The sequence below is a fragment of the Tachysurus fulvidraco genome, chromosome 11 (genome assembly GCF_022655615.1).
Source record: "Tachysurus fulvidraco isolate hzauxx_2018 chromosome 11, HZAU_PFXX_2.0, whole genome shotgun sequence".
NCBI classification, from domain to species: Eukaryota; Metazoa; Chordata; class Actinopteri; order Siluriformes; family Bagridae; genus Tachysurus; species Tachysurus fulvidraco.
Genome location: NC_062528.1, coordinates 3,753,912 through 3,778,466, shown reverse-complemented (window position 1 = coordinate 3,778,466; position 24,555 = coordinate 3,753,912). Strand labels below are relative to the sequence as shown.

Genomic DNA, 24,555 nt, shown 5'->3' with positions numbered 1-24,555 from the left:
TCACAGTTCTAGATTGTTAATTGCGCACCAGAACGCATGTGTTCATTCTGATCGAATCATCCGCAATCAACATCTTGATCGAGATCTGCGACTTTCGACGTTTCTTACGGAACCTACGAGAGACAGAAATGTGAGTAGAACTCGGTTTAATATCCGATTGTTGATGATAAAGGAAGTAAATCGTGTCACCACGATTAAAGTTTCTGGGAAAGGAAAGCGAGCAGGATGTAGTTTAGAAAGGTGTCGGGATGCTGATTTGGGATTTTGTAAAGCATAAAATAACGTGTGTTGTGTGTCGTGCGGCTTGTGTGTTGTGGTGGAGAGATTTACACACGTGTGTGACGTCATGGCTGAATCGGCTCTGATTAAACTTCAGTATTTAGTTCAATCGCTACTGTGATATGTTTAGCTTTACAGCCTTGCATTTACTTTGTTTTTATTGGTTATATATACAGGGCAATGAAGACAGGCAAGAGTGACATTTCCAACCCCCCAGCAACCCCCCCCCCCAACCCCCACCCCCATAAAATAAAAATAAAAAAACTGTTTCACCAGGATCACTGATCCCATTTTAACCAAATACAAAGTATTTGTTCAATTTCCATTTATTAATGTGTGTGTGTGTGTGTGTGTGTGTGTGTGTGTGTGTGTGTGTGTGTGTGTGAGAGAGAGAGAGAGAGAGAGAGATTGACTGGTGATGTTTGATGTGTTTGTTGGCTTTTTAGACTCCTTTATCATTTGTAATGTTGCTCCCATTATATATATATATATATATATATATATATATATATATATATATATATATATATATATATATATATATATATACATATACATATATATATAGTATATATATATAATATATATGTATATATATATATATATATATATATATATATATATATATATATATATACATTCCCATTGTTTGTTGCGTCAAATCTTAACCATATACAATAGTGCTATTTTCTGATTGGTTATTGTGTAGCATCTTTTTTTGATTGGTTGATAAGTGTCAGGCTCGACTAAGAACTCCAGGGGAGATGCGCTTGATTCCTTCCCGGTTCCATAGAGACAGCCGTGCAGACAGATACATTTTGGGCGCTGCGGCTTATCAAATATATGATAAATAGTCAAAAAGTTTTTCTGCGTGAGAAATACAATGTGTGGTGGGACAGCGTGACAAAAGACCAAAATGAGGGACTGTCACTATCTGTTTTTCTATCTGCAATTTTTAGATGTCAGGAAGGAATAAAAGGGAGAAGAAGAACGGCTTGAAGAAGAAACCTCCCAAAACATACTCCAGAGGCGAGCTGGGAGAGAGTGTAAGTGTGTGTATGGGATTGTACTCCAATAATTATTAGATCTGTAGTTTTATCAGTTCTTCATGTGTGTAGCAAAACACTGCATGTGTGTCACTCAGGTTTACCTCATGGTTTGATTTCTTTTCTTACAGATCTTTGAAAGTAGCCCTGATTTCAATCTGGATGACCCCGACATGAAGCTCATGAACATGGAGTATAACAGTCTTCATGATCCACACCTGAAGCTCTTTTTTAATCAGCGAGGGAAGAAACAACACCTGAAAAAACTGGGGCTCATCACGCATGACAACAAAGTACACATTTTGAGTTTTTCTGAAATATGTACATTATTTCATAAGTAAGCTAAAAATCTCTTAATGAACATTGAATTTAGAGCTGAAAGTTGAGAAGCATTTACAGAAAAGCATCTCAGTTTGGAACCTTGTGCTTTATTGCAGGTGCTGTGCACTCTGAAGGAGTTCAGGGACTACATGCGCTACAGAGAGGCTTTTCATTTAAGCTGCGAGAAGTATTTGCTCGAGAAACAGGTAACTGCACCAACACTGACCAGACAGGCATTTTTTAAAATATATTTGGACTGTTTATTAGGTATATAAACAAGCAGAATTGGGTGAAAAAATCAGTAATGGTCAGAAAACCCAGGGTTAAAAACAGGAAGGAACAGACGATGGTGGGGCAGACAGATGAACACAAAAAGTAAACAAAAGGCACATGGAAAAAGTCCGGGTTAGATTCTGACAGTACCGCCCTCGAGGCGCGGCTTCTGAGGTCCCAATCCTATATCAGTCACAATATCAGTGGGAACCATAATCCCTGCGAGATCCGGGTGGGGGGTGGGGGGCGGGGTAGGCACACAGCGAGGCAGGTGGGGGGAGCAAGGCACACGGCGAGGCAGGTTGTGGGAGAGAGGCAAACGGTGAGGCAGGTGGGTGTAGCAAGGCACATGGTGAGGCAGGTGGGGGGAGCAAGGCACACGGCGCCAAAGCCAGAGGGGCCGAGCGACATCCACAGTCGAACAGAAGGGCCGAGCAACATCCCCAGCCAGGCATAAGCACCTAGCGGCATCTCCAGCCGAGCAGAAGCACTTAGCGACGTCCCAAGATGAGCAGAAGCACAGAGCGACATCCCTAGCAGATGTCGCAAGCCGCGGCCAGACTCACGTCCAGAAACCCAGACAAGGAGGGAGGTTGGGAAAAATCCTCCGCCATGAGGCAAAGAAAAAAAAAGACAAACATACGGGCCTGCAACACCTCCACGGGAAAACAGAAAGTGAAGTGTTGTTCCCCGCCGGAACAGGTGCGGGGCAATGTTGCAGGGCACAAAAAAAAAAAAAAAGCAAAATCAGGCTAGTAACATCCTCCGCAGGCAAGAAGTGAGGCGGCATCCCCCGTGGAAAACAAGAAGTGGAGCAGCATCCCCCAACGGAACAGAGGCGGAGTGATGGGTTAAAAAGGCAGAAAGGAAAAATCCAAAAAAAAATTGCTCCCACAATTAGCTGGTGCCAGGCTAGATGCTATCCCGCTGGGTCTGAGAGTGGAGGAATCCTTCTGTCAGAAACCCCGGGGTTAAAAACAGACCCAAATGAAGGATAGTAAAAAAACACGGTTTATTAATAAAACAAACAAAACCGAACACAGACAAAACAAAAGACAAAACAAAAGACAAGGATTCCGCTCTGCTAAAGGCAGTGCGGCATGGCTAATTGCTGAAGACGATTAGACACATAAGGGACAGGTGTACTCAGGCAGGAAGGAATAGACAAGGGCAGGGCAGACACGTGAACGCAAAACGTAAACAAAAGGTACATGGAAAAAGTCCAGGCTAGATCCTGATAGTAATTGGGCATTCTTCTTTGAAAATGAAAAATAAATAAATCATGAATCAAGTAACAAGTAACCTTTGTACTTGACAGACACTGGGAAACCACAGGAGTCAAAACTGGGATGTGACAATATAGTTTCTCTAATAGTGTGTTAAGTATTATAAATTTATGTTAACGTCATCATTATATAATTACATTAATTACATTAGTTGATATAGAACAGGGAGAAGATCATTGCTAGTTGTGAACTCTTCATGGTTAATCATCTTACGGATGTTAAAAATTCATAATGATTTCAAATCCGAGTCACGATCAGTTAACCCGATGTTTAAACACTCTAGAACGATATGTTAAAGTTTTACATACATTGGGTTTGCTCAGGTCTCACACTGTCATTTGTGTTTGTAGAAGTATCTCCTGAAACACTTCATGATGCTGAAGCAGAAAGGTGAAATGCCAGAGACCATCAGTGTTTCAGACATGATTAACTGGCTGATAAACAAAGGGATGGGCACCTTCAGGAAAATGTAGGTTTCTTTGGGTTTCCATAGCAGAACATTGATAGTTCCTGTGAAAAAGTGTTTAATGAGTTTACATCCATCCATACATTGGCCAGGACATTAATGTGAATTTTAAGCTTTAGCTCCAGCATAAATCTGAGATCAAAATGAACACACACTAAAAATGTAAAATTTTCTATCATTTTTGTTTTCTATCTAAAGGTACAAACAAAACATTGAAGCTGGAAGTAATCCATATTATGATGAAGTGGTAAATATAGACCTTTTAAAATATAATACAGGAATAGATGTAGCTTTGACTACAAATTCCCAAACATTTCATTTTGAACTAAAAACTGTTTCCTCAGTTGTGGAAGGTAAGGCAGCATCTCCAGCTGGAAAAAATGTGGAAGGAAGTGGTACGAGAACTCCGACTGGAACGCAGATTTCAGGATAGAAACGTTAGGCTTTCTAAGGTTAGCTAATCTCAATGAATCAGTAACCGACTTAATTATTACTTGATGATTTGAGGTCTCAGTGTTTCAGATTTAACTGTAAAATACTCTGCATGAAACTTTCACCCTGATTCAGAAACCATTGAAAAAGCCTGTGAGAACTGAATTGACTTCAAAGGTCGACTCTACCTCCCGGTCTTTACCACCTCCTGTACTCCAAACTGTACAAGAGGAAAAGGATGAGTCGTCCCTAGCATTTCCTCACCCCAGAGTCTCTGTTGGATCAGTTGGAATAATTAATAAGTAAGTACTTTACTCAAATCGAACACATTTAAAGTAAATTAATTCTTCCTTGACATGTACTAATCCCCTGTGTTTGATGTGTTTTTCCATGTTTTAGGATCTCCAGTGAGTCACCTGGGGAATCTGCAAATGTGATGGTAATGGTGTAGTTTTATGACACAATAAAGATAGATGCAGATCTTCAGGACTGTAATTGTAAAACATCTGAGAATTACAAATTACAAACCATTGAATGTAGTGCCTAAAAGGCTTTCAGTGAAAAGTAAAAAAATTCTTTTGAACTGTTTTTTTTTATTATTATTTCTTTCTTAAACAGGATGAAATTTCATCTATTTTTGATTCTACACCAAAAAAAGGTCCTTTGACCAGCATCCGGTCTATATCTCTCTTGTCATCACCGAGTTCTGAAAGCCCCAAAGATGAGGTTCAAACAGCAGTGTTGGAGGAGTTGAATAGGATTGTAACTGAAATATCAGCACCTTGCTTCATGTTGGATACTGAAGATAGCAAAAATCATCCTGTGGATGACTTTGAACTAGAGAAGGACATAGAGGTGGTTACTTTGGATGATTCCGTTGCCCAAGCCTCAACTTCACAGGTTGAGTCTTCGTCTGTTCATACTCATGTCAGTAGGGACGTCTCGAAAATCACCATGGATAAGGTGATTTCATTTCTGTCCCAGACTGAGGTACATGGGAGCACTCAAGTTTTGGAGACTGAGACTGAAAAACATGAGTCTAAAATCCCCATGAATGCTTTGTTATCAGAGGCGATGGTGAAGGACCTTGTGAAGAACATGGTGGAGGAGTTGGTTCAGTATGACATTCAACAGAAAATGTCCTTTAGAGATGAGCTACAGCCTACAGCTTTGCAAACTTCACAGTTTGGTGATCAGCATGCTCACGAGGGTCCAAGTGACCTGTCATCAGACACATCTGAGAGCCTCTCCTTACCAAACAATCTTACTAAAGATATTGTGAAATCTGCACTGGACAGAGTTTCAGTAGTGATCACTGAGAAAGAGGCACTGTTCTCTCAGCAGAAATCAGACAAGTCCTCCATGGGGTCAGCCTCATCCTCTAATGCTTTAACGGGGGAACTGGATGGATCAGTTGAAAGTCTAACTGACAGCAATAACCCTCTTACAAAACTTGCAAGCCATTTACATTTAGAGACAAAGACAGCTCTCTACGAAACTCTACAGGGAATACAGAGCAAGATAGAAAGCGGGGACCTTTCTGACTTGTCAGCACCGACTGTTTCACCCGAGAATGTTGGGATGATCATGGATCTGATCACTGAAATAGTGAGAGTCTGCATCATTGAAGAAGAAACCAGTGATGTACACTCTCTATATACAAAAGAGATGGGAAATACTCCAGGTGGTGAGTAAAAGAAAATACTGCATACATCATTTTATTACACTGATTCCTAGCTCTAGAAACCCATTTTATTCAGCTGAACTGATTTTTGTCGTTTTTTTCTTCTTCATTTTGAAACAAAGGTCGAAAACGAAGGAGGCAGAAGCCTAAACATGACTTCTTCAAAAGGGTCTGGCGAATGGTAAAGCAAGTTATTACTACCTCTGGGAAAAGATCCAACTAAGAAAGCCCAACCAGTTAGTTAACTCTAAATTATAACCCCAAATGAATGCAATTTACATGATCCTCATATTGACACAAAAACAAGTTGAAAAAAAAAATTCTTTTGATTTGAACCATAACAATTTAAGACATTTAAAAAAATCACAGTTTGACAAATTGTAAATTTACACCAAATTATACACAGAGCTTAAAAGACTGGCTATGAAACATCACTATTCTGATTGGCTAAGGAAGCAGTGCACTTCTGATTGGCTAAGAATGCAGCGCTCTTCTGATTGGTTACAGGGGAAGTGCTTTTTTGTTTAGTTAAGCAGCATCCATCTGATTAGAAGACTACGGATTCAGAAACACGGGATCCTATGTGACCCAGATGAAAATGTCTATCTTTTGAAAATGTCTATGTCACATCTGGCCTGGTCTTTGGGGTTATAAATTACTCTTACAACCAGCTGCATTGTAATAACCTTTACCATTAAAAGAATGAACAATTGAAATAAAAAAAAAACTAATTCAATAAAAAAAGCTGTGTTAGTTGTTTATTTCCACAGATCCACTTGTGTTATCTAATAGATTATGTTATTTGAGTTTATTATTCATTCACTTTTTAAAGAAGCTTTGAAACCTGTTAATCATCAACCAATTGATATATAAAAATGGCAGTATTTTATACATCTTTAAATTAATTAAAACATCTTTAATTTATGTTTTATCACCTGGCTCAATATTAAACAGGATATAATTTAATTGGCTTGTGCCCAGTGGTATTAGTTTATTCATTCATTTTCTACCGCTTATCCAAACTTCTCGGGTCACGGAGAGCCTGTGCCTATCTCAGGCGTCATCGGGCATCAAGGTAGGATACACCCTGGACGGAGTACTAACCCATCGCAGGACACACACACACTCTCATTCACTCACACACACACACTACGGACAATTTTTCCAGAGATGCCAATCAACCTACCATGCATGTCTTTGGACCGGGGGAGGAAACCAGAGTACCCGGAGGAAACCCCCGAGGCACGGGGAGAACATGCAAACTCCACACACACAAGGCGGAAGCAGGAATCGAACCCCAGATCCTGGAGGTGTGAGGCAAACGTGCTAACCACTAAGCAACCGTGCCCCCCTTTTTAAGATATAAGAATTCTTATAATCATTTATGTATAATTTAATATACATTTTTTGACTTGGGCATTTATACTGTGTCTTGTTGCTACAGGTAAGCTATAGCCATGCTACATGTAAAACATGAACTGAAATGGTGAATGAAATGGTAAATAAAATGGTGGCATTTTTCCAATGCACTCCTGTTTGCCAAATCTGGTTCAGAAACCGGCTATTCCACAGCTACAGGCCAGCAGGAATGAAGCAAAAAATTTTTTTATTGATATTCAGGACGTGGGGTGTAAGTTAGGATGTGGAATATAAAGTTCCAAAAGCACATTTGGAATTTGTTAAATCTGTCTATTCTTTTCATGAACTGCAGCTTTGCATGGTGTTGTTAGAATATAATTAATAATAGTATGAATATAAATTAGTTTAATAAATAACTAAATACTACACTTTTACTGAAGTGAAATTGTTAATTCCATAATGTATCATAAATGCAGCCTAGGAGAAAATAATCAAAATCGAATTAATCAAAATATATTAAAATATTCTCTAAAGCAATGTCTCAAGTTTGCACTTTTTTACACTTTACAATAAGAGCTGCTGCTAGATGTTACATACATATTTGCAATGCACTGTGCATGCTAAAGAGAAGCACACATTTTAAAAATCCTCTAAAATCCTTTGAGAACACCCAGGGTGGGTGCGCAAATGCTGTAATAAAATTGATGTGAGGAAATTGATGACAGTCATTTTGCAAATAAATACATCTATGGGTTGATTTCCAAAGATTTCAGTGTTATCGGTGGAGAGAAGGGGACTGCATATGTAGTGTAGCATGATTTTGTATAAAAATGCCACTTATGAACAGTGGTTTGAATCTGGTGCTTTTGCTGCACACAGTACTGTATGTCATCTACTGTGTATATTCCGTTCTGCTGTACCCATCTAAAACACAAAAAAGGTCTAAAGAATATTAATTTAATAATAACAAAAAAGATTGTAGCAACTCTTGTTTTAGCAGGACAAGCTTTTCTAGACCAGTTCATAAGTCAAATATCTAGATTAGCCTGTGCCATTTGCGATGAAACACAGCGCAACCATTTCTGATGTGGATCTTTTTAATCATACATCTAAATTAGACTGTTTCCAAAGTGATGCATCTACTGTATGCCAGATATGACTTCAGTATTAGTATAATTCTTCTATCCTTATATTTTATCCGATTCTATACCATTCTATCATCTATAGCTGTCACGGTCAGCGCACCACACACGCCGCCTGAACGTCAGCGCAGAGAAGCATCTCCGGAGTATTAACTCGCTTCCGGACTACACTTCCCAACATACATCACCCACACTGATTACACCGCCACCTGATCCTTATCACCGCTCGCTATTTAAGCTGCACTTAGGCTCGGTCTCGACTTGATTCTACAGTCATGCTGAGCGGTTTTCTGTGTTTCCGAGTTCGAGTCTGTGTATTGACCTTTTGACTGTTTGCTGCCTGCCCCGACCTTTTTTTTTGCCTGTTTATCGTTGCCGTTTTCTGCCTGCTTGTCTGACTTTGTGTGTGTTTTCATTAAACACTGCAAATGGATCCTCAGCCTTATGACGCCCCTTTACAGGAGACTTCGCCATCAGAAGATCCAGCAGCTGTTATCCAGCTCGCAACCCAACTCCCCGGTCAAGCGCAGCAGCTCGCCGGCCATCACCAACAGCTGACGCGTCTCACCACGCTCACCCAAGAGCTCGCCGCGGCGTTGCAGAGCCTGCAAGGCGTCACCGGAGCACCGAGCCCGTAGACGCCAGGGATGTCTCTCCCGTCCGCCACGCTCCCTGCTCCCGCAACCACCAGCCCCCGACTAGCCTTCCCGGAGAAGTTTAACGGGGATCCCGGGAGGTGCAGGGGCTTTCTTATGCAATGCTAGCTATTCGTGGCACAGCAACCGGCTCTGTACACGACCGAGGACAGAAAGAGAAAACGCCTTCCCCGCCTTCGATAGTTTCCTCGCGCAGGTTCGCACGGTCTTCGACTACTCCGCTACGGGAGAGAGCGCGGAGGAGAGCTTATTGGCAGCGCGATCGTACCGCTGCGGAATACGCGCTGGCCTTTCGCACTCTCGCCGCGGAGACAGGCTGGGAGGAACGCGCCCGAGATTACCATAACGCAAGGGCTTAAATTCGGACCTACAAGCCGAGATGAGGAAAGGGTACTGTCGGGGCTCCCTGAGTTTGGCCACGTGCATTTGTTTATGTTCCTCGTCACGTGTCTGCCCCGCCTTTTGTCTGCTCCTCCCGTCTCCACACACCTGTTTCCCATTGTCATTAATTCAATTCAATTCAAGTTTATTTGTATAGCGCTTTTTACAATAGACATTGTCTTAAAGCAGCTTTACAGAACATTAAACATAGAACAGAAGGTAAACATAAGGAATAATAAAAGGAAAAATAATTAACAGAATAAAAATTCAAGATTATTTTATATATATAAAATTAGTTCACAATCTGTATGTATTTATCCCCCTATGAGCAAGTCTGAGGTGAGTCAGGCAGCAGTGGCAAGGAAAAACTCCCTTAAATTGGTAAAGGAAGAAACCTTGAGAGGAACCGGACTCAAGGTGGACCCATCCTCATATGGGTGACACTGGGGGTGTGATTGTAATATAGTACAGTCAAACAAATGTTGTACTGGTGTAAGGATCATGGACTTCAGATCTCCTTAGTATCACAGAGTCTAGCTGGAGATGTGCCAGGATCGAATGATGGAGATCATTACCTTTTTTGTCTGTTTAACTGTGCCGTGTTGCCTTGTGCAGCGTGGAATCTTCTGTGGTTTTGTCCTGTCTCTAGCCTGTGTTATGGTTTGTGTCTTGTTTATTAAACCCTGTTTTTATTTTGCTATCCTGCTATTGGGTCTGTTTTTATCATGGGCTCATGACAATAGCAAAACTGTAGATTTTATTTTTTTTGTATTTGCATAGTGGTGTGAAAGTGTTCCCTTTCCTGATTTTTTTTTTTTTGGTCACACTTCAGTGTTTCAGATCATTCATAAAACTTAAATATTAGTCAAAGATAACACAAGTAAACAACAGTTTTTTATTAAGGGAAAACAACATCCAAACCCACATGGCCCTGTGTGAAAACTGTTTGCCCCCTGTTAAAACAAAAAACTGTGGTTTATCACACCTGTGTTCAATTTCTCTAGCTGCACCCAGACTTGATTAATGTCACAACTGTTCACAACCAAGAAACCACTTGCCTCAGTTAAGGTCGGTGTTCATGACTCCACCATAGGAAAGAGACTGGGAAAAATGGCCTGCATGGCAAGAGACAAAGAGAAATCCTCCAAGACCAGACAAAAACTGCTGCTGAGCAAAAAGAACATAAAGGCTCATTTTAGATTTGCCAGAAAACATCTTGTTGATTCCTAAGACTTTTAGGAAAATACTCTGTGGACTGATGAGACAAAAGTTTAACTTTTTGGAAGGTGTGTGTCCCATTACATCTGGCATAAAAGTAACACTGCATTTCAAAAAAGATTATACCAACAGTAAAGTATGGTGGTGGTAGTGTGATGGTTTGGGGTTGTTTTGCTGCTTCGGGTCCTGGAAGACTTGCTGTGATGAAACCATGTATTCTGCTGTCTACCAAAAAATCATGAAGGACAATGTGCAGTGTGCAATGTGCAATGTGCAGTGTGCTGTGACCTCAAGCTGAAGCAAACTTGGGTTCTGCAGCAAGACAATGACCCAAAACACACCAGCAAGTCCACCTCTGAATGGCTGAAGAAAAACAAAATGAAAACTTTGGAGTGACCTAGTCAAAGTCCTGACCTGAATCCTATTGAGATGCTGTGGCATGACCTTAAAAAGGTGGTTCATGCTCAAAAACCCTTGTTTCTGAATTACAGCAATTCTGCAAAGATGAATGGACCAAAATTCCTCCATAGTGCTGTAACAGACTCATTGCAAGTTATAAACACTTGATTGCAGTTCTTGCTGCTAAGGCTGGCCACCAGTTATTAGGTTTAGGTGGCAAACAATTTTTCACACAGGGCCATATAGGTTTCGACTTTGTTTTCCCTTAATAAAAACCTTCATGTAAAAACTGCATGTTCTGTTTACTTGTGTTATTTTTGACTAATATTCAAATTTGTTTTATCTGAAACATTAAAATGTGACAAACATGCAATAAAAATAATACAATCGTGGGGCAAACAGTTTTTCACACCACTGTATCGCTATTTTTATTCATATATTTTTATTCTCATCTTATTTTTGTTGTCGGTGTTGTTGTCTTCTGATTCTGATAATATGCCAAGTTATATGCAATTTAGACTCAAATTACCTAGTGATTTCTGTATTTTTCAGTATAAATATTTCCAAGATAGTTTAAAATACAGCCATATTTGGTGCAACATATGTGGGACAATTTTTTTTTAACACATAGATAAGCCAGTGGTTACTGTGCTACATCTTACCAATATTTGCCATATCATATGTGGGCCACTTTAGGCTCACACTCATATTAGCTAGTGCTTGCTGTGCCGTGTCTTTGCCAAAAATGGCCCATACATGTTTTTAGATAACTGGACCATACATGCCATATCATATACATATACTTGGTAATAAACAAAGTCAGAAAATAATTATAAATGAAGTCAGTCCGGTGTGGCAGCAATCAAACACTTGGCGCATCTTACTGGTGAACGACACCAAGTCAGCATAACAGGGTAAGTGCGAATCCCATAGAGCTGTAGCCCACTCCCATAGCCCTACCAGAGAGGAGGGTGATTATGGGCAGATGAGGTTCTGAGTCTGTGGGATAAAATGGGGCATGGCCTGGAGTAGGAGGTGGAGGTGGGGTTGGTGCTGTGTTTTACAGGTCATAAATGTTCTATGAAAATATATCTAGATTTGTAGAGATGGATTGAAGTGCTTGATTGATCTGCTAGAGGTCTTTTTACTGGAAGCTGAGGAGAACCCCTTGATTCTCGACTGCAGTGTCTGAGCAGTGCAACATCTGAGCTGGCTGGATTATTCTATCAGGCTGGCCTCCAGATTGGGAGCGGAAACAAAAGCAGAAAGAGGGAGCCAGGGGCGGTTAACAATATTTTAATGAACACAGTCACACCTTTTTATTAAATAACTCAACAGAACATAAATGGTAAATGAGCACTGGTTAAAAACAAAGTCGTGGGACATGACACATGTTTTTAGGTAATATTGGCACTGGAAATGACACATATGTTTGTAGATAACTGGGCCATCTTTGCTATATTTGCCAAAATTACATAAATATGTGGCCCACATTTTAGGGTGACATCCAGAGAAGACATCTTTGCCTAAAAAGGCCCACATGTATATTGGAATATTTGGGCTATATTTGCTATTTTGTGTGTGTGTGTGTGTGTGTGTGTGTGTGTGTGTGTGTGTGTGTGTGTGTTGTGCAATTTGTTGTGTGGTGTTGGAGATATGTCCAGAAATTTGTGGCATCATAGCTAAATCAGTTCCAAATAAATAGGGCTGTGATGAAAATGGGCTCTCTTTTGAGGCATACTGTAAGTCTTTCATTTACAACATCACATATAGCCTGCTCAATGGAGTTATAAATTTCCATATTTATAAACAGTTGTATTGTAATATCATTAAAAGAATAAACAATTAAACTAAAAATGTAATTCAATTAAAAAACATCATTTATTTAAACAGATCCCCTTGTGTTATCTGATCTGCAAATGACAGCTGAAACAAATTGCTATTAATGTGCTTGTTTAAACACTTTATTCATTAATTGGGGAAGAAATCATTATGTCAGTGATGACCTTTATATATGTCACTTATATAAACTACCATTTATCTCTTCTGCAGTGGACACATTTCACTTGATTGGATTCAGATTCAAAATGAGGCTGAATCCAACCCAAGCAAACAGCTTGGTTTAGAGGTTAAGGTTCTTGCTTAAGGAGTCCTGCTCAAGGCCAGGCTAATAAAAGTGTTGCCATGGCATAATCCTATTTCCTGCCATATATACTGTATATATGTCAGTGTATGTGTCATTATGATTTAAAATAGGGTCTGTAAGAAATAAAAATGCGTAGTGTAAAAATAAGACGATGATGTTGAAGATATTAATAAAGAACAAGAGCCGAGAGAAGACAAGAGACAAGAGAACAGTTTTCCCTTTTGGTAATTTACTGTAAATGAAGTTCCACTTTGAATGTGTATGGAGTGTAAGAACCGAGTGTCTCCCAAATGGCTGGGCTACACCTTGTTGTCTAGCTGATGTCTTTAGATGTTAATCATGGTCACGTACACATTGTCTTGGTATTGTTACAATTGCTAGCACCCAAGTGGTCACTTTAAATGGTAATCGCAGTCACGTAGACCCTTTGTTCGTGGTGATCCTTAATGTCCTGCTGCCGTCCCCATATTTATAATTGAATCAAGTTTATATGTTTAGAGTCCTAAACGTATTACCTTATGATACTTGAACCTTTCTAGGAACCTTTTCTTACAAGTCCAAAAGTCTGAGAACACACTGGAATACTGGGAATTTTTTAATGAAAAAAGGACATGTTCATTATCATTAAATATTCGGCAACATTTAAATCTAGATAAACTTTATTGTGATTATAAACAGTGTATACAGGGGTGTGAAGTATAGAAAAATGTTATTCACAGTATTTAATACTATACAATAGTCCAAATTCAGAACAATAGTGTAGACTTATTAGTCTACACTATTGTTCTTAATTTGGACTATCAATAACAGATAGATCAATATTGCAGTAGATAAAGTGGTAGATAAGTATTTAAGTTAGAAGAGTAAATTTGTGATATTGAGGTCAGGATTTTCCTCAAGGATTTTTCCTCATTTTCCTTCTCTCTTTTAATTAACCGTGTCTTCAGATGAGACTGTGGTGGATTTGCCTTAACACTGATCAACACTGATCAAAACTTCAGGTTAATAATTGTTTTCTATAATTCTTTAATTTCTTGAATAATAAATGAATGAATTTCCATTAAAATCTTCAGTAATCTTCACATAATCTTTATAAACATTTAAATTCTAACTACCTGATCATAGAATATATTTGGTTGTATTATGTATGCACATATATACTCCCACAAAACATTATTTTAGCAACACTTAAATTAATTCATCTTGATATCTGCTAAGGAACAACGGTGGTAGGTTCAGAATTTTGCAATAACACCATGAATCCATTGACCCAGCAGTCCAGGCTGATAAAGGGAATACCGATGGATAATAATATCAATAATAGCAATCAACCATTGCTTGAATGTCAGAGCCATCTTGATTGTTATTGCTGACCATGTGCATCCCTTCATGTCCATTTCTCATCTTCCAGTGGATATCAATAGCATCTTTAGCAGCTGGTTTTATCCACATGACAATGATTTCAGTGTATTTCTGTGGTTTTTCCAGTCAACGGGTCTGAATCAGATAGAACGTCTTTGGGGTGTGGTAGAATGTGTCAACATGGATCTCAGTGCAGCGTTTGCAACATGTTGTAGAATCCATTTCATGAAGAAGGGCTGTTGTGAGCAAAGGGAGGCCCTAACCAATTTTAGCCCTATTACTATTATTAAATTATTTATTAAATTTATTTGTATAGTGCTTTTAACAATTTCCCATTGTCTCAAAGCAGCTTTACCGAAGTATGGAAACAAAAGAGTGAGAAAAATAAATAAATAAATAAATAAATAAATAAATAAATAATAATAATAATAAAAAAAATAATAATAATAAGAAGAAGAACAAATAAGGATAAAAATAACTAAATGAATATATATTTATATTAATTTTTTAAAATTATATATAATAATTAAAATTTACAGCAGACACCCTTATCTAGAATGACTTATATTTCAATTTATACAACTGAGCGTTAAGGGCCTTGCTCAGGGGCCCAGCAGTGGCAGCTTGGTGGACCTGGGGTTCAAACCCATGACCTTCATATCAGTAGTCTAACACCTTTACCACTGAGCTACCACATCCACAATTTAAAATAAGATTAACTTACAATTTATGATACTATATGTCTATCCCTATCTCTAATGAGCAAGCCGGAGGTGACGGCGGCAAGGAAAAACTCTCTGAGATGATATGAGAAAGAAACCTTGAGAGGAACCAGACTCAGAAGTGAACCTCATCCTCATTTAGGTGACACTCTGTAGTAAATAGTGTAAATGTAAATAATGTCCTTTCTACAACAGTTTATAACAGTGCAACCGAGAGCTCCTGAGGAACTAATGGGTCATCGTAAACTCTGTGTTCAGTACAGACCTGATTGCTGATAAAGACCAGATCATACAGCTGACTAACACAACATCGGTTCAAAAATATATATGAAGCGATCGGTGCATATAGATTTAAGTATACATTTAATTCCATGTAATTAATTTTCTCTTTTGTGTAAACAATTCCCAATGTTTATATGTAAACATAATTTATATGATTCACTGTTACATATATTCTCTCTCTCTCTCTCTCTCTCTCTCTCTCTCTCTCTCTCTCTCTCTCTCTCTCTCTGCCCCCCCCCCCACCCCCCACACACACTTTTTGACGTCACATTCGAGTTCTAGATTGTTAATTGCACTCCAGAACGCATGCGTTCTGGGATGCATTCTGCTCGGATGACTTACATTAATCCTCCGTAACTAGGCAGAGAATCTGCGACTTTCGCCACCAAGAGAGACAGAAATGTGAGTAAAAAACTGTTGATGATAAAGTACGTAAATAGTGTCACCGGGTGAAAAAGAGATTAAAGTTTCTGGGAAAGGATGTAGTTTAGGCATAAAATTTTTTTTTCAATTTTTTTCGTGTTGTGCGGTTTGTGTGCTGTGTTGGAGAGATGTACACACGTGTGTGACGTCATGGCTGAACCGACTCTGATTAAACCGGGCTGTGAATCGGTCAACTTCGGGCTCCGAAATATAGCTCGACTTCTCTGCGTTGTTTTTTTTTTTTAAGGAAAACTATTCCGTCCAACTTTTTTAGTCTCTCTCTCTCTCTCTCTCTCTCTCTCTCTCTCTCTCTCTCTCTATATATATATATATATATATATATATATATATATATATATATATATATATATATATATATACACACACTGCAATTTTTAGATGTCAGGAAGGAATAAAAGGGAGAAGAAGAACGGCTTGAAGAAGAAGCCGGGTTCTGATGCTCCTCACAAAACATACTCCAGAGGCGAGCTGGGAGAGAGTGTAAGTGTGTGTATGGGATTGAACTGGAATAATTATTAGATCTGTAGCTTCATCAGTTCTTCATGCGTGTTGCAGAACACTGCATGTGTGTCACTCAGGTTTAACTCATGGTTAAATTTCTTTTCTTACAGATCTTTGAAAGTTGTCCTGATTTCAATCTGGACGACCCCGACATGAAGCTCATGAGCATGGAGTATAACAGTCTTCATGATCCGCACCTGAAGCACTTTTTTAATCAGCGAGGGAAGAAAAAACACCTGAAAAAACTGGGGCTCATCACGCATGACAACAAAGTACACATTTTATGGGTTTTTTCTGTAATATGTACAGTATTTCATAAATAAGCTAAAAATCTCTTGATGAACTTTGAATTTAGAGCTGAAAGATGAGGAGAAGTTGCAGTGCAGGATATTATAATGTAGTCAGACTTAACACAGAAAAGCATCTCAGTTTGGTACCTCATGTTTAATTGCAGGTGCTGTGCACTCTGAAGGAGTTCAGGGACTACATGCGCTACAGGGAGGCTCTTCATTTAAGCTGCGAGAAGTATTTGCTCGAGAAACAGGTAACTGCACCAACACTGACCAGACAGGCATTTTTAAAAATACATTTGGACTTTTTATAAGGTATTTAAACAAGCAGAATGGGGCGTCTTAGTGGAAAAAGTAGCTTGAGCATTCTACCCCAAAAATGAACGATAAATCATAAATCGAGTAACAAGTAACCTCTGCACTTGACAGAAACTGGGAAAGCAAGAGAGTCCAAACTGGGAAGTGACAATACAGTGTCTCTAATAATGTGTTAATTAAATGGTGTATATTTACTTAATCATTATATAATTACATTAAATATATTAGTTGATATAGAACAGGGGAAAGCTGTGAACTCTTCATTAATCGTCATGAATGTTAAAAAGCCATAATGATGAAAAAACCAAACCTGGATTCATCGGTTCTTGCTAATTTTAGACCCATTTCAAAACTCACGTTTCTTTCCAAAATATTGGAAAAAGTTGTTTTTAATCAATTATTGTCCTATCTAGACTTGCATGGCTTGCAAGAAATATATCAATCTGGTTTTAAATCACTTCACAGCACAGAAACGGCCCTGCTAAAAGTTTATAATGATTTATTATTGGCCACTGACGCAGGTAATTATGCTGCTCTTATGCTGTTAGATCTTACTGCTGCATTTGACACAATAGATCACAATATACTGATCTTTTAAGTGTGTGTTACTAATTATTATTGTATTTATTGCATTTTTATTGTGTTTTTATTTATTTTGTTATTATTTTTAATGCTTTTTTAGTTCTATTGTTTGCTTTATATTGTTTGTCCAGCACTTCGGTGAAACCTGCTGTTTTAAAAAGGGGCTCTATAAATAAACTTTGATTTGATTTGATTTGATAATGATTTCAAATCCGAGTCACGATCAGTTAACCCGACGTTTAAACACTGTAGAACGAAACGTTAAAGTTTTACATATAGTGGGTTTGCTTAAGTCTCACACTGTCATTTGTGTTTGTAGACGTATCTCCTGAAACACTTCATAATACTGAAGCAGAAAGGTGAAATGCCAGAGGCCTTCAGTGTTTCAGACATGATTGATTTGCTGATAAACAAAGGGATGGACACCTTCAGGAAAATGTAGGTTTCTTTGAGTTTTTATAGCAGAACATTGATAGTTCCTGTAAAAAATATGTTTAATGAGTTTACATCCATCCATACATTGGATACATTCCTAATTTTCTATAATATTTGTTTTCTATCCCAAGGTACAAACAAAACATTAAAGCTGGCAGAAATCTATATTATGATGAAGTGGTAAGTAGACACTTTTTTATTTTATTTATTTTATATATATATATATATGTATATATGTATATATATATATAGATACACACACACACATACGTATATATATACATACGTAATATATACAAAACACAGATATTGGTGTAAATTTAGCTACTGATTTCCAAAAAAACCTAGACATTTTTAACTAAAATCTGTTTCTTCAGATGTGGAAGGTAAGGCAGCGACTCCAGCTGGAAAAAATAGAGAAAGAAATGACACGGGAACTCAGACTGAAGCACAGATTCCAGGATAGAAAGGTTAGGTGCTAATCTCAATGAATCAGTACTGACTTAATTATTACTTGATGATTTGAGGGCTTAGTACTTTCAGTGTTTCTTTTAACTGTAAAATATTCTGCATGAAATTTCTACCCTGATTCAGAAAGCATTGAGTAAGCCTGTAAGGACTGCATTGACTTCAAAGGTCGACTCTTCCTCCCGGTCTTTACCACCTCCTGCACTCCAAACTTTACACGAAGAAACGGACGAGTCGTTAACAGCATTTCATCGCCCTGGAGTCTCTGCTGGATTAACTGGATTAGTTGGAATAATTAATAAGTAAATACTTTACTCAAATCGAACACATTTAAAGTAAATTAATTCTGCCTTGATGTGTTCTAATCCCCTGTGTTTAATGTATTTTTCCATGTTTTAGAATCTCCAGTGAGTCACCTGGGGAATCTGCAAATGTGATGGTAATGGTGTAGTTTTATGACACAATAGAGATATATGCATTTCTTCAGGACTGTAATCGTAAAACATCTGAAAATTACAAATTACAAACCATTTAATGTAGTGCCTTATGTGCACCTATTGATCTGTTTTTCTAATTTCTTTCTTAAACAGGAGGAATTTTCATCCAAAGAAAAAAGTCCCAAAGATCAGGTTCAGACAGCAGTGTTGGAGGAGCTGAATAAGTTTGTAACTGAAATATTAGCACCTTGCCTCATGTTGGATACTGAGGATAGCAAAAACCCTCCGATGGGTGACTCGACTGTTCATCCTCATATCAGTGAGGATGTCATGAAGTTTGCTGTGGATAAGGTGATTTCACTTCTGTCCCCGACTGAGGCACCTGGGAGCTCTGAGACCGAAACGCTTGAGCCTATGAATCTCAAGAGTGCTGTGTTAACAGAGATGATGGTGAAGGACCCAGTGAAGGAAATGGTGGAAGATTGGGTTCAGTTTGACATTCAACAAAAATCTTCCTTTAGAGATGAGGTACAGCCTGCAAGCCAACAAACTCCACAGTCTCATAATCAGCATTCTCATGAGATTCCAGGTGACCTGTCATCAGACACATCTGAGGGCTTGGGCCACTCCTTACCAAACAATCTCACTAGAGATATTGTGAAATCTGCACTGGACAGAGTTTCAGTAGTGATCTCTGGGAGAGAGGCACTGTTTTCTCAGCAGAAATCAGACAAGGTCTCCAGGGGGTCAGATTCATCCTCTAGTAGTTCTCTGGAGAAATCTGATGAGTTAGCTGAAAGTACAAGTGACGGCAATAATCCTGTTAGACTTTGTTTGGAAATCCTCAGCCATTTACAGTTAGAGACAAGGACAGCTCTCTATGAAACCCTACAGGGAATTCTGAGCAAGATAGAAAGCGGGGACCTTTCTGACTGGACGGAGCCGACTGTTTCACCCGAAAACATTGGGATGATCCTGGATCTGATCACTGAAATACTTAAAGTGTGCAACATGGAAGAAGACACCAGTGATGCTCAAAGCTCTCAATGTAAAAAAAGAGATGGAAAATAGTCCAACTGGTGAGTAAAAGGAAAATACTACATCAATCATTTTATTATAATGATTCCTAGCATTAGAAACCCCATTTCATTCAGCTAAACTAATTTCTTTTTTTCTTTATTTTGAAACAAGGTGGAAAACAAAAGAGGAAGAAGTTAAAACGTGACTTTTTCAAAAAACCTGACAGATGATAAAGAAAGTTATCATCCAACAAAGTCCATCTTATTGCTTAACTCTCTAAAAATTATATAAACTCAAATTGCCTGCAATTTACGTACTCCTCATATTGGCTGAAAGAATAGTTTTAAAATGTTTAGTTTAGATTATAAAAGAATAGTTTTATTGGTTAAAGAAGCATCACATCTTTCATTGGTTATGGAGGAAGTTCTTTTTGGTTTAGTTAAGCAGCACCCATCTGATTAGAAGACTACTGATTCAGAAACACAGGGTCCTATGTGACCCAGATGAAAATGGGCTCTCTTTTGATGCATGAGTCTTTCTTTTCCACTATCACCTCTGGCCTGCTCTTTGGGGTTATACATTTCCAGATTTATTAACAGATGCCTTGCAATACCATTGAAATAACAATAACAAAAATGTCATTCAATAAAAAAAAAAGCTATGTTCTTTGTTTATTTTCATAGATTTATTTGTTACCCGATGATAGACTAAAGCAGGGGCCCTTATGCTCTTGGAGGATAAGGTCCCCTGCTTTCCGCTATCATCCAACATTAGTCTATAATATTAGTCATGTTTTAGCCGTATTATAACGAGAGAGGAATGTTTTCAAAATCCAATGCACCTGTTCATCCTCTAAACTTTATTAGAATATGTATTCTTTAACATTTGATTTTGTTTTAATAAATTATAAACGTATTATGTGGCTGTGTGTATACTGTAATGAGGAGGCATATGGCTGTGGATCCATTTGCAGCTTAGTTTTAATGACAATCAGAAGAGTGGTCAGACAGGCAATAATCAGGATGGGCAGAGGTACAAATATCAGAAGAAAGGCAAAAATCAGAGTTGAGAACAGGCAAAAGGTCGGGGCAGGCAGAAAACAGACAGAAGAGCCAGAAACAGGAAACAGGATAATACCAGGAAATCAGAACACAGGAAAACGCTCAGAATGACAGTACGGAGACTAGTCGAGACCTCGCACAGATGCCAGGTTCATGTGTCGTTTTAAAGGGAGCAGAGATGAGAAACAGGTGGCGGTGATAATGAGCGGGACTGGTGGTGGATGGGAGGTGTAGTCCAGAAGCGCACTAGTACTCCGGAGATGCATCTCTATGGTGACACTCAGGCAGGGCTGACAGAGCCCCCACCCCTGCGAGCGGCTCCTGACGTGAGAACGGTTGCGGCGCCGGGGTGGTTTTGTGAGATGGTTTGTGGGGGTGCCGTTGGTCGAAGTCTGCGGAGAGTGACGGATCCAGGATGTCTCCAGCTTTCACCCATGAGTGCTCCTCTGGACCGAATCCCTCCCAGTCAGCTAGGTACTCCAAGCAGCCCCCTCGGCGCCTGGAGTCGAGTAGTTCGCGAACTTGATATATTTCCATATTTCATGGCCAGCAGCTCGCGGTCTCCCATGTCGTAATTTCGCTCTGTTGGAGACAGTTTGCGGGAAAAGTAGGTGCACGGGAACATCTTATCGGCAGGTCCCTGGCATTGGGACAGTATGGCTCCTAACTCCTGTGTTGTACGCGTCCACTTCGAATATGAAGGGTCGGTCCGGGTCAGGGTGGTGGAGAATAGGTGCTTGAGCTGACTGAAAGCAGAGTGCACCTCTGGTGAACAGGTGAGGTGGGTTGGTGCATTTCTCGTCATTGAGGTGAAAGGCGCGGCAATGGTGCTGAAGCCACGAATAAAGCGGCGGTAGAAATTAGCAAAGCCTAAGAAGCGTTGTAGCTCTTTGAGGGTCTGTGGTTTGGGCCACTGTAACACTGCCTGCACCTTGGTGTCGTCCATGGCTACCCCCTTAGCTGAAATAATGTACCCCAGAAAGGCGGCCGCGGTCTGATGAAACTCACATTTCTCCGTTTGGCATATAACTGATGCCGGATGAGGCATTGTAGCACCGCCCTCACGTGTTTGACGTGTTCCTCTTCATTCTCGGAGTAGATGAGGATGTCGTCGATGTAAACGATCACCCAGCGATCTAGCATGCCCCGGGATACATCGTTGATAAATGATTGGAAGACCGCCGGACTGTTTGATAAGCCGAACGGCATGACCACATATTCATAGTGGCCTGATTGGGTTGAGAAGATGGCGGTCTTCCACTCATCGCCCTGTCTGATGCGGATAAGATTGTAGGCGCAGGGGAGGGCGAGTTTTGTGAAAAACCGCACTCGGCAGAGTTGCTCCAGGGCTGATGATACGAGTGGAAGGGGTACCTGAACTTCACAGTTATGTCGTTGAGAGCCCGATAGTCGATGCATGGTCGGAGCCCCCCGTCCTTCTTCTTGACGAAGAAGAACCCTGACGACGCTGGAGACACAGAGGGGCGGATGAACCCTTTCTTCAGGTAATCCTGGATATACTCAGTGATGGCTGCGGCCTCCGGCTGCGAGAGTGGGAAGATTCTTCCCCTAGGTGGCATTGTCCCTGGTAGGAGGTCGATGGCACAGTCACAGGGACGATGAGGAGGCAGCTCCTTGGCTTTGGTTTTGCTGATCGCCACCCCGAGGTCCTGCTATTCATGGGGTAGACCAGGAATGGCAGCGGATATCGGTGTGGCGTTGGTGGTGTTGCGCTGACAGGGCTCCTCCGGGTCCCGGCGGTGAGCAGAACAGGTGTTGCCCCAGCTGGTGATGTGCAGCTCGGGCCAGGAAATGGTTGGGTTATGGAAGTCCGAGAATGAGGGCGTGTCGTCGAGAGTGAATGGCGTGGAAGGAGAGACACTCCTGATGCTGGTCCCCCACCTGCAGGGTGAGATCTCCGGTGAGGTGTGTGATGCGTCCCTCTCTTAGTGGCCTTCCGTCTATCACCTCCACTGCTAAAGGAGACAGACACGTTATTGCTGGAACATCGTGAGTTCAAATGAAGCTCCACGACATGAAATTTTCAGCTGCGCCCGAATCAATAAGTGCGTAGAGACCAACAACTCTCTCCTAGAATCTGGAGGCACACGCGAATTTGAGCGCAGCTCTGTGACGGCGAAATGACGGAGGGGGAAGCGGCGCTCTCGCTTCTCCGGCGTGAGGTGCGCATAGTCGATTTGCATCGGCTCTCCATAGTCAGGGCGCGTATGACGTGTGGGCGCACGCGTGGGTGCGCGTGTGGGAACGCGTCGCGAGCACATCAGGTTGTCCAGCTTAATTGAGAGATCCACAAACTCGGATAGGCTTCTTCCTTCATCCCGACAGGCCAGCTCGGCTTGGAGATCCGGGTTTAATCCCCTGCGATAGAGCAGTCACAGGGGGTGTTCCTCCCAGCCTGCTTCCACGGCGAGAATGTGGAATGCCAGTGCGATCGCCCTGTGATATGGCCAGCAAGCGACTGCGTGAGAAAGCTCTAAAATGAAGGAAAGGCGTTCTCTCTCCTCACCGTGGTGGCACAATCCAGTGCTTTGCCAGTGAGCAGCGAACAAATGAAGGCGATGCGGCTGTTCTCTGTGGGGTACAGTGCTGGTTGTTGCGCAACGAAAAGTGAGCACTTCAATAAAGAACCCCGACAGCCTCCCGGATCGCTGTTAAACTTCTCCGAGAAGGCGAGGCACGAACCAGTGGTAGTTGGAGCGGGATATGCTGCGGCTTGGGGAACCGGCGCTGGCGCTGGAGAATTCGGTGCTCCGACGGCTCCTTGCAGTCCTTGTAGTGCCGCAGCAAGCTCCTGAGTCAGCTGCGTGAGGCGCGTCAGCTGCTGGTGATGGCCGGCGAGCTGCTGGGCTTGGCCGGTGAGCTGAATCGCGAGCTGCGCGACCGCTGCTGGATCCTCGGCTGGGGAGGTCTCCTGGAATGAGGAGGCATACGGCTGTGGATCCATTTGCAGCTTAGTTTTAATAACAATCAGAAGAGTGGTCAGACAGGCAATAATCAGGACGAGCAGAGGTACAAATATCAGAGGAAAGGCAAAAATCAGAGTCGAGAACAGGCAAAAGGTCGGGGCAGGCAGAAAACAGACAGAAGAGCCAGAAACAGGAAACAGGACATGAACATGCCTGAAACAGGCCCGGCTCCAGATAGGAGATGAAAGGTGGGCCAAGTGATATTCCAGGTGGGCTGGTCGGATTGGGGGAGTGTCATTTTCAAGCGAAAGCAACACCAAACACTCGACACGGAAAACAAAAGCATGCATCGCGATTTACAGAATATTCAAGCCACGGCTGTGACTGATACCAAGCGGCCGAAAAACATCTCTTTCCCTCCAAAAAGAGTTCGGGGGTATGATTTCAGAACCGGCTGGTAAGGATTCACCCAGTTTAAATCATTCGGGACAGAATTGCTGCATTTTTGAGTTGGGTGTATTTGTGCCTTTGACACCATTGGAAGCTGCAGATAAACTCGACTCATCCATTTCTCCGACCTCATTGCCGCAAAGAAAAAAGAAATCGCAAATAAATCTG

The 24,555-nt window shown here is 40.7% G+C and overlaps 2 protein-coding genes across 2 annotated transcripts; both read left to right on the top strand.

Annotated features, from left to right (window-relative positions):
• On the top strand, positions 1–6,132 carry LOC113637909. The gene is made up of 11 exons (XM_027138852.2): positions 1–130; positions 1,239–1,325; positions 1,457–1,618; positions 1,763–1,852; positions 3,556–3,674; positions 3,870–3,918; positions 4,016–4,123; positions 4,239–4,405; positions 4,503–4,542; positions 4,722–5,790; positions 5,910–6,132. The coding sequence occupies exons 2-11, from the start codon at positions 1,239–1,241 to the stop codon at positions 6,008–6,010; spliced, it is 1,992 nt and encodes a 663-aa protein (XP_026994653.2). The 5' UTR covers positions 1–130; the 3' UTR covers positions 6,011–6,132.
• Positions 6,133–15,749: 9,617 nt separating this feature from the next.
• LOC113637911 (fibrous sheath-interacting protein 2-like) lies at positions 15,750–20,865 on the top strand. The gene is made up of 11 exons (XM_027138853.2): positions 15,750–15,856; positions 16,277–16,378; positions 16,510–16,671; positions 16,854–16,943; positions 17,909–18,027; positions 18,156–18,204; positions 18,402–18,494; positions 18,619–18,794; positions 18,892–18,931; positions 19,083–20,008; positions 20,121–20,865. The coding sequence occupies exons 2-10, from the start codon at positions 16,277–16,279 to the stop codon at positions 19,998–20,000; spliced, it is 1,749 nt and encodes a 582-aa protein (XP_026994654.1). The 5' UTR covers positions 15,750–15,856; the 3' UTR covers positions 20,001–20,008; positions 20,121–20,865.
• The last annotated feature ends 3,690 nt before the right edge of the window (positions 20,866–24,555 follow it).